Source organism: Prunus mume, linkage group LG5 (genome assembly GCF_029339155.1).
Source record: "Prunus mume cultivar Tortuosa linkage group LG5, ASM2933915v1, whole genome shotgun sequence".
Taxonomy (NCBI): domain Eukaryota; kingdom Viridiplantae; phylum Streptophyta; class Magnoliopsida; order Rosales; family Rosaceae; genus Prunus; species Prunus mume.
This window is the reverse complement of record NC_142702.1, coordinates 13,602,707-13,612,316: the sequence shown is the minus strand read 5'-3', so window position 1 is coordinate 13,612,316 and position 9,610 is coordinate 13,602,707. Positions and strand designations below refer to the sequence as shown.

At 38.9% G+C, this 9,610-nt stretch overlaps 1 protein-coding gene across 1 annotated transcript; it reads left to right on the top strand.

Annotated features, from left to right (window-relative positions):
- Nucleotides 1–1,112: 1,112 nt before the first annotated feature.
- Nucleotides 1,113–5,019, top strand: LOC103343216 (uncharacterized). Its single transcript, XM_016796986.2, has 9 exons — nt 1,113–1,333; nt 1,421–1,625; nt 1,981–2,071; nt 2,370–2,515; nt 2,793–3,036; nt 3,352–3,456; nt 3,540–3,722; nt 3,877–4,078; nt 4,446–5,019. The coding sequence occupies exons 1-9, from the start codon at nt 1,192–1,194 to the stop codon at nt 4,931–4,933; spliced, it is 1,806 nt and encodes a 601-aa protein (XP_016652472.2). The 5' UTR covers nt 1,113–1,191; the 3' UTR covers nt 4,934–5,019.
- Nucleotides 5,020–9,610: the final 4,591 nt, after the last annotated feature.

Below are 9,610 nucleotides of genomic sequence, written 5' to 3'. Positions count from 1 at the left end.
GATCTCATGTTTGAATTTTATTTTTGAAGAATTTTGTGGTGTTTTTAAGTTATAAAAGGGTAGAAACGTAATTAAAATATAAATTAAACAAGCCTTAAAGCCCTTGTGAAGGCCCATTGACCTCAAGCTAACAAAAATTCAAAAACATATGACTGGCTCGTTTGGGAGTGCTTCTCTAGGAAGCACTTCTACTTATAAACGCTTTTACCAAAAGCACTTTTATTATAAAGACGTTGAAATTTTCATAAGAAACATAAGTGCTTCTTGGAAAAGCACTTGGGAGTGTTTCCTGAAGAAGCACATGACAGGTGCTTCTCCGAAAAGCGCTTTTATGGCCTAAAAGCGCTTCTAAACATTTCTGCCAAACGCTATTAGAAGCGTTTTTGGTTGTCAAAAAGCATTTTTAACTATTTTAGAAGCACTCCCAAACGGGCCCTAAGCCCAAAACAGAACTAATCCATTAACTATATCCTTATTATTTTCCATTTTATTTCATTGTTACCAAATTTTCCTAATATTCTGACACTTACAACCATGAATAATTTTACGGGGAGAGAGAGAGAGAGAGAGAGAGAGAGAGAGAGAGAGAGGCAAGTCACAACACTTGATGCGCACTACCTCACAAAGGCAAGTCACGAAAGGAAAAGGCAACACTTGTTCAGTGTTTTCTTGAAACAGAACAAGACTAGAATACTTAAAAAAAGAAAAAGAACCAGGACGTCCACAAACACAACCATCTGCCCGCTCAAACGGAAAAGAAGAATAATTTTCAAATTGTTTAAACTAATTTAACAAACAAAGTGTACGGAGGATATTTAAAAAGAATAATTCTTCCTTTTCACTTCTCCACCAGTATTAAAAACTTGGGCGAATATAAGCTGGACACTCTGTGAGGTCCAACATTCGAAACTCAAGCTTGTGAAAAACACCATCTGGGGAGAGCTTTATCCGCAAACAGGTCCCGGCTCAGAGTGATTGCACGCTTTGCCACCATTTTTATTACAAAAAAAAAAACTTGAAAATTTAAAAAATAAAATAAAATAATTGTTTCCTTGGCTCGAGGTTTTAAAGCATCTTGATTATCATATATAGAACATCATTGAACACTGCAACCTAACTTTAAACTGCAACTTCTAGTAGAAGAACCCATTAAAGCAGCTGAGAAGAAAGAGGTTGGTTAGTTAGCTCAAGATGGCCAAAGTAGAGGAGGAAGTCATTGAAGCTCACGTCAAACAACTCCTTTCTCGTATGACTTTGAAAGAGAAGGTCGGCCAGATGACCCAAATCGAGCGCCAGGTCGCCACCTCAGCTGCCATTAAAGACCTCTCCATCGGTACTCTCTCTCTATCTGGTATAGACTTTTTTTTTGTCCCATGTAATTGATGGTAGACTTCATGGAGTATATATATTATTATGGCAGGGAGCATATTCAGTGCCCCGGGCAGCTTGCCGGTTGAGAAAGCTTCTCCGTCGGACTGGGCGGATATGGTAGATGGGTTTCAGAGGTCAGCGCTGGAGTCGAGGCTTGGCATCCCCCTCATATATGGGACTGATGCGGTTCATGGGAATGGTAATGTGTTTGGTGCCACCATATTCCCTCACAATGTTGGTGTTGGCGCCGCTAGGTTAGTGTGTTTCATTTTTCAAGACTGCTTATTCATTAATGATACGTTTCTTGATTGGTTTTAAATTTTTGATGTTTTTGTTTGATCACTAAGAGAACAGTGGGAAAACTATAATTAGATTAAATTTGTAGCACTGACCATTTGGTCTAATGATATAAGGTAATCTCAACTTTGTGTTGGAGGAGTTTCTAAGTTTAAATCTGATGAAACACAGTCGTTTGAAACTTGGAATCCTGATTTGTGACGACTCAGAATGACAGTAAAGAAGAAAAACATAAGAACGAAACAAAAAGAAAAGTCTTGGTAGTCTTCCATTTCCACTAACTTTTGAACTGTGTGCGTTTGTGTGTGATAGGGATGTAGATTTGGCTCGAAGGATTGGTGTGGCAACTGCTCTTGAAACCAGGGCCTGTGGCATTCACTATACTTTTGCTCCTTGTGTGGCTGTAAGTCTATGGATTCGGTACTCGTTATTTGTTTCAAGTTCAGACTGCAGTTTATCAGATTGCAAAATTTATGGCGTATCTACTAAAACTTCGAACTCCAAAATTTGTTTCTTATGTGGAAAAAAATAAAATTCTACAACCTTTTGTGTCTTCTTGTTCTTGTTACACTCTTTTAAGCCACCAATTTTGGTAAATTTGTAGCATATAAAACTGAGGTATAAATGTAAGATAATAAATTGAGGCATGAATTGAATGGGTTTGTGAAGAAATTCACTTGAATGGATTCTGAGTTTGACAGGTGTGCAAAGATCCCAGATGGGGAAGATGCTACGAGAGCTACAGTGAAGACACTGAAATTGTAAGCAAGATGACTTCTATTGTTTCAGGCTTGCAGGGGCAGCCACCCCAGGGATACCCAAAGGGCTACCCTTTTGTAGCAGGAAGGTAGAAAGTGAAAGAAGAGTTATTAGTCAATAATTTTCCATGCATACTTCTTTCATGAAACATATTGCATCTTATCTGAATTTGATAACATGTCTTTAATCATCTTTGTTTCAAATAAAATCAAATAATTATTTTCAAAATTGTATACTAATTGAGGAAAAATCGAGTTCTTGGGGGTTCACAACTTATGCTTACCATGTTCTTGTATTCAAATATTTAAGTCCTATTGAAAGTAATCTCAGATATTTGAACTTTTTCTTACTTTTTTATATTTCAGAAACAACATTATTGCATCTGCCAAGCATTTTGTTGGAGAAGGGGGTACAGAGAAAGGTGTCAATGAGGGCAATAATATATCCTCTTATGACGACTTAGAGAGGATTCATATGCGCCCTTATCTAGACTGTATTTCTCAAGGAGTTTCCACTATTATGGTGTCCTATAACAGCTGGAATGGACAGAGACTACATGGACACAGTTTTCTCCTCACAGAAATCTTGAAAGAGAAGCTAGGTTTTAGAGTAAGGAACCCACATATATCGTCTGCACTATTTCCTACTGGAAAAGAGGCCCGTACAGATTCCTATTAGTCTCTTCTCAACTAATTATAATCAGTCATTTCAGCATAAAGATAATATTGCATATTGTGATGGACTATATGTTAGAATTTTGATATCCTGAATGCTTCCTAGTCATCAGTAAGATGCAACTCTGCAAACATTTGAATGAACTTCAAGTTACCTTCCATATATTTTCTTGGTTTATTCAAAGTGCAGAGTTTCTCTAACATTAAATGTTGTATGTCTAGATAAGCATCATTTTGTACTCTGCTGCAGGGATTTGTGATTTCTGACTGGGATGGAATTGACCAACTTTGTGAACCTGAAGGTTCAAACTATCGTTTATGTATTTCGTTAGCCGTTAATGCAGGAATAGACATGGTACATATGAACTCCAAGTTTATAAGCCTAACAATGATTTGCTTTCCTTGATCCTACATTTGTCTAACTGAGAAGGTATGCAGGTCATGGTTCCTTTCAGATATGAACAATTCATTGAGGAATTAATATATCTTGTGGAATCTGGGGAGATACCAATGTCCAGGATAGATGATGCTGTTGAGAGAATACTAAGAGTGAAGTTTGTTGCTGGTCTTTTTGAACATCCCTTCACTGATACATCTTTGCAGGACATAGTTGGTTGCAAGGTAATTTTCAGAGCAGCATGTCTCATTTTCGCGTCATTGGAACCGCTACATGTTTTGCATGTTATCATTTGAAAATGGCCCATTGATCATATATTCTGTTTTGAGCATCTTGTACTTATGAAACAGTTTCTATTTCCATGATATTCTCGTGCAGATGCACAGAGATTTAGCACGTGAAGCAGTTCGGAGGTCATTGGTTCTTTTGAAAAATGGAAAGGATCCAATGGAACCTTTTCTTCCCTTAGAAAGAAACGCTAAAAGAATACTCGTTGCTGGAACTCATGCCGATGATCTTGGAAATCAGTGTGGAGGGTGGACAGCTACAAAATATGGTAGCAGTGGAAGGATAACAATTGGTATGGAATTATGTTGCTATTTTTCTACAATTTTTATGACTGAAAGCCTAATTGTTGATTATCATAATCAATGTGACATATGTCTCTGTGTGTGTGTGTGTGTATATCTTAATAAGATTAGAATTTCACTCGCATGCATCATGTTTTCTCAAACAATTTCATTTTTCCAAGTTCTGAACCAGAATTTTGCAAACTTTATTTTTGAAAACCATTATAAACAGGTTATAGAAGTTTTTTTTTCCTTTTCTTCATAGCAAAATTTTGTTGAAAACAAGAAATTGATAGATGGTAAATTTGCATGCTAGTATCTTTTCAATGCCTTAATTGCACATGTGCAACTCACTAATTAGATCATTTACATTTTTAGGGACAACTATCTTGGAAGCTATTAAGAAGGCAGTTGGAGATGATACAGAAATCATTTATGAGAAGTATCCCTCGACAGAGACCTTAGCACGGCAAGATATCACTTTCGCAATTGTAGCTGTTGGTGAAGCTCCATATGCAGAAGGCAAGGGTGACAATTCAAAGCTTGTGATCCCGTTGAATGGAGCTGATATCATAAGCTCAGTTGCTGACAAAATCCCCTCATTGGTAATTCTGATTTCTGGAAGACCCTTAGTTTTAAAGCCCTGGCTATTGGAAAAGATAGATGCTCTTGTTGCTGCCTGGTTACCTGGTACTGAAGGAGATGGAATTGCAGATGTTATCTTTGGAGATCACGATTTCGAGGGCCAGCTCCCAGTGACATGGTTTAAAAGGGTTGAACAGCTGCCTATGAATGCTGGGGACAATTCATTTGACCCTTTATATCCTCTTGGCTTCGGGCTGGCATACAATAAGGAGAGATGTTAACAATAAATAATTTGTTACTAGGTTGTTCCCAAGTCTATGTTTATTGAACTTGTGTAAGCAGAGCAGACCAGATATTCATGAATGAATCCCCCCTTGATGCCAAATATGGAGTTATGGGTGGCTAGAATAAGGAAGAAAAAATCTGCGTCTGTTGTTGGGTGTAGAGATGGTTCATAAGTGGGCTGATTTCTACACAGAGGGGTGTGCTGATATTGGATTTACCTAGGTTGGGCTTGTACAATTGAGCCTATTCAGAACTAGGTTGGAGCCCACTCCAGGCCAAATGCAAATCCGCCCTTGATATTGGATCCATAACATATAAATCATGTCACCCACTTATTATATTATAATACATGGATTAGTAACGTGTTGGAATAGTGTAATGATCTCAGTAAATAACATTTTTATAGAAAAAAATGATTAGGTCCACAACTATTGCAGAATTAACTTCAACTACTAAGCTTGTACATAGGTTTATCAAGGTATTTATGGATTATTTTTCTGTTTTTGGAAGTTCTTTCTGTATTTGCCTTGAACATTTAACCTTGGTGCTTAAGAGACATGTAGAGATTAATTTGACATTGAGCTAGGAGAAGAGCCACTTCATGGTAAGTCAAGGTATTGTTTTGGGACATATTATTTCTAGGTATTGAAGTTGACAAGGAAAAAATTTATTTAATTGAAAAATTGTTGCCCCTACTTCTGTAAAGGGAGTGCGAAGCACCTTGGGTCATGCAAGATTTTATCGAAGATTTATTAAAGATTTTTTTCAAAATTACTTGCCCCTTGTGCGGTTTATTGGCCAAAGATGCTGTTTTTAATTTTGGATAAAAATTGCCTTAATGCCTTCAATACTTGGAAAGAGAAATTATCTATGGCACCTATTATTATGCCTCCTAACTGCTCTTTACCCTTTGAAATAAGGGAGTTTCACTAAAACACCCAAAATGGGGGTTGAAATTATAAAAAAACCCAAGCACTATTTAAACATATAAACACACCCAAAACCCATCATTACACACACTCAAAACCCATTTATAAACACACCCAAAAAATTGACTTTGGGGTTGATTTTGGGTGTGTTTCTATGTTTAAATAGTGTTTGAGTTTTTTTATAAATACATGTCTAGAATTGGGTTTATTTATAAATTTGTATTGAAATAATGTGTGATGCTTTTGATTATGCCATAGGTGTTGTTCTAGGACAAAAGGTAAATAAAGTGCCTTGTGTTATTCAGTATGTGAATTGCACCGTTAATGATGCTCAAATTAATTATTTTACCATTGAAAAAGAATTACTTCTTGTTGTTTTTGCATTGGAGAAATTGCGCTCTTATTATTATTATTATTATTATTTTGGTCGAAACACACTTTCATTAACGAAAGGGAAAGGATGGGCACAGCCCAAATACAACCAAGATACAGCACCAAATAAACCAGAAACCAGGCTAACAACTGTAAAACCCCAGGGAGCATTACAAGGAGCCACGCATGCCGACTACACCAGCCTAACCCAAAAAATAAGCCACCAACCAGCTAGGACAAAGCAAACTAGGATGCCGCCCTAGAAGACGAGCGTCAGTTCCTAATTGGGCTAAAAAACCTTAGATTTGTGGAGGAGAGGGAAGGCCATCACTTTGTAGAACGAACACCAGGGAGGATGGGGGTCTGTTGAGCTAGACCTCATCGCACATCCTCCTCTTTGCTTCAAGAGCTGCAGCATCCACTTCTAGGAGCAAGAACCGAATAGTCTGCTTTTTTCCTTTATTGCTGCAAGGATTGGGTAGATTGTCCATCTACCATTTTGAATATTCCCCTTATGCTTTGAATCAACTCCTTTGAATCAGACTCACACTCTAGGTGGATGCTACCCAAATCCGAGGCGACCACCAGGCCATTTAAGGCTGCATGGGCTTCAGCTTCAATGGGAGAAAAGGCTAGTCTGACCATTCTAGCTCCCCTTACGAATCTACCATTTTTATCCCGAATGACAGCTCCTAAACTAGCAATTAAGGTCTCATTCTCCCAAGCCGCATCCACATTTAGCTTTAGAGTAAAGTGGGGGGGAGGGAGCCATCTCTGGACAGAAACATCCACTTGAGGATTTGTCTCCTCTACACCAAGACTATTTTAAAGTTTACAACCTCCATCATCTCCAGAGCGAAAAGCCTAGCCCACTCAATAGATTGCTTTGGATAAACATTTTTTCCTTAAAAAACAAAGGCACATCTGCTCCTCCACAAGCTCCAGCATATAAGACTAATTTGGACCAACATCCAATTAAGATTAGACTTATCCAACTAACTAGTCACACCGATCAACCACTCATCAAAAGTAGTAATACTTTGTATATCCACTCGGTAGTTTAGCGAACTCCCAAACCAAACATTTGATGTCCAACTGCAGTGCAGCAATAAGTGCTCCACAATTTCCGGAGCATTTTCACAAATCGGGCACAAGGGGGAGGATCCCAAATGCCTACGGAAGAGGAGGGCATTTGTGGGAAGACAACCTTTAATCACACGCCACAAAAAGTTTTTAATTTTTGGGAGCAAAGGGGAACACCAAATTAACTTCCACACCTTCTCAGAAACAAAGTGAGACCCCGAAGCATGCAGATTTCTTTGAGTGGGATGGTGGCAAGGGTGAATCAAATTATATCCAGATTTGACAGAGTAGCAACTAGCCTTATTGTAGGGCCAAACCAACTTGTCGGATTCGCAACCTCCTCCAATAGGCATGGCCTTTATCCTTTGAGCATCCTGATCAGATATACTGCCATTGAGATTCGATAAGTCCCACGTTTTTGTGATGGGGTTTATAATTTCAGACACAAAGTCATTTTCATCCACAAGCTCGTCATTTATAGGGTGAAGCAAACCATCAGAAGAAGAAAACCATCATGCGACACAGGAAACCACTTATCTGTCCAAAGCCTAACTCTTGTGCCATTTAAAATTTGCCAATGTGAACCCCTTACAATCACTAAAATGCTGGCCCACGCCCAAGATGCACGAGCACCTTTGCTGCCTTGAAGAAAATTGCTCGAAGGGAAATATCTGCTTTTCATGATCAAAGCCCATAAATAATTTGGCTCAGTAATCAATCTCCAGCTCTATTTTGAAAGTAAAGCCAAGTTGAAGTCATGAATGTTACGGAAACCCATACCACCCTCCATTTTTGTCATTCCCAGCTCCGCCCAGCTAATCTAGTGGATTTTATCGTTTTCTTATTTTCCCCCCACCAGAATTTAGCAAGCATCCCATCCAACTCTTTGCAAAGACCACCTAGGAAAAGGAACACAGACATGGGATAAGTGGGAATTGCTTGGGCCACAGCTTTAATAAGGATTTCCCGACCAGCCTGAGTAAGGAGTTTCTACTTCCAGCCCTCCACTTTGCTTAACATTCTTTCTTTCACAAAACTCAGCGCATCTCGCTTTGATCTTCCCCACATCGTTGGTAAACACAAGTACTTCCCTGGGTTATCAGTGTGTTAACATGCAATATGTGCCCTACCTTCTCCCTAAGCTGCTGAGGAGTATTACGACTGAAATAGATACTTGACTTCTCAAAATTCACCACCTGCCCTGATGCTTGGCAATAAGAAGTCAAAATCCTTTCAATGGCAGTGCAATTTTCCTCAGTGACCTTTAAGAATAGAAGAGCATCATCCGCAAAAAATAAATGGGATAAAATAGGACCGTCTCCTCTAAACTTGATCCTTTGGACTATACCCCTCTCCACTGCTTTGTTTAGCATTGATGATAGGACATCACTGACCAGAATGAAAATATACGGGGAAATAGGATCTCCCTGTCAGAGACCTCTAGAAGGCTTGAAGAGGATTCCAGCTTTACCATTAAAAGCACAGAGAAGCGAACCGAGGTGATACACCCCATAACCAGGCGCACCCACGTTCGATCAAACTTTTGCAACACTTCTTTCACAAAATCCCACTCAATTCTGTCATAGGCCTTATTCATATCTAGCTTGAGACCCGTCTCATACACCTTTGTCTTTTTCCGAAGTTTCAAGGCATGAAAAGCCTCAGGTGCTATCAGAATATTGTCTTGTATTTGTCTTCCAGGGATGAAGGCACTCTGCTGGGGGGATATGATCTCTGCTAGAATTGGCTTCAATTGATTAGCAAGGATCTTTGAGATGATCTTGCATGAGAAGTTACATAAAGCTATAGGCCAGAACTGAGTAACAACTTCTGGCTTTGGGACCTTAAGAATTAAAGCAATCTCTGTCATATTTAAACTATGAACCGAAGATTCACCCTTGAAAAAATCTTTGACCAACTTGCATAAATCCCCTTCGATTGTTTCCCAATAATTATGGTAGAATATTCCAAAAAATCCGTCGGGACCTGGCACTTTGTTTGCTCCCAACTGGAAAGCAGCCTCCTTTATCTCCTCGTCTAACACTAGATTGCACAGGCTATCATTCATCTGTCCAGTTATCACAGGTGATATAAAAGCAAGAACATTCCCCCAATCTTTTCTACCCCCAGCTGAGAAAAGGCCTTTAAAGTAGTCTTCGAAAGCCATTCGAACTTGACTAACATTTTTCCCTCAGACCCCATTCACGCCTTTAATCCTGCTAACTCTGTTTCTCCTCCTTCATTGGAGAATGCTATGGTGGAAGAAAGCAGTATTGGAGTCTCCGGCCT

Excerpts from the sequence above, each read along its gene's own strand:
- LOC103343216 (XM_016796986.2), top strand. The coding sequence starts at position 1,192 with ATGGCCAAAGTAGAGGAGGAAGTCATTGAAGCTCACGTCAAACAACTC. Across the intron at positions 2,516-2,792 it reads TACCCTTTTGTAGCAGGAAG|AAACAACATTATTGCATCTG; the intron begins GTAGAAAGTGAA and ends TTTATATTTCAG. Across the intron at positions 3,037-3,351 it reads AAGAGAAGCTAGGTTTTAGA|GGATTTGTGATTTCTGACTG; the intron begins GTAAGGAACCCA and ends ACTCTGCTGCAG.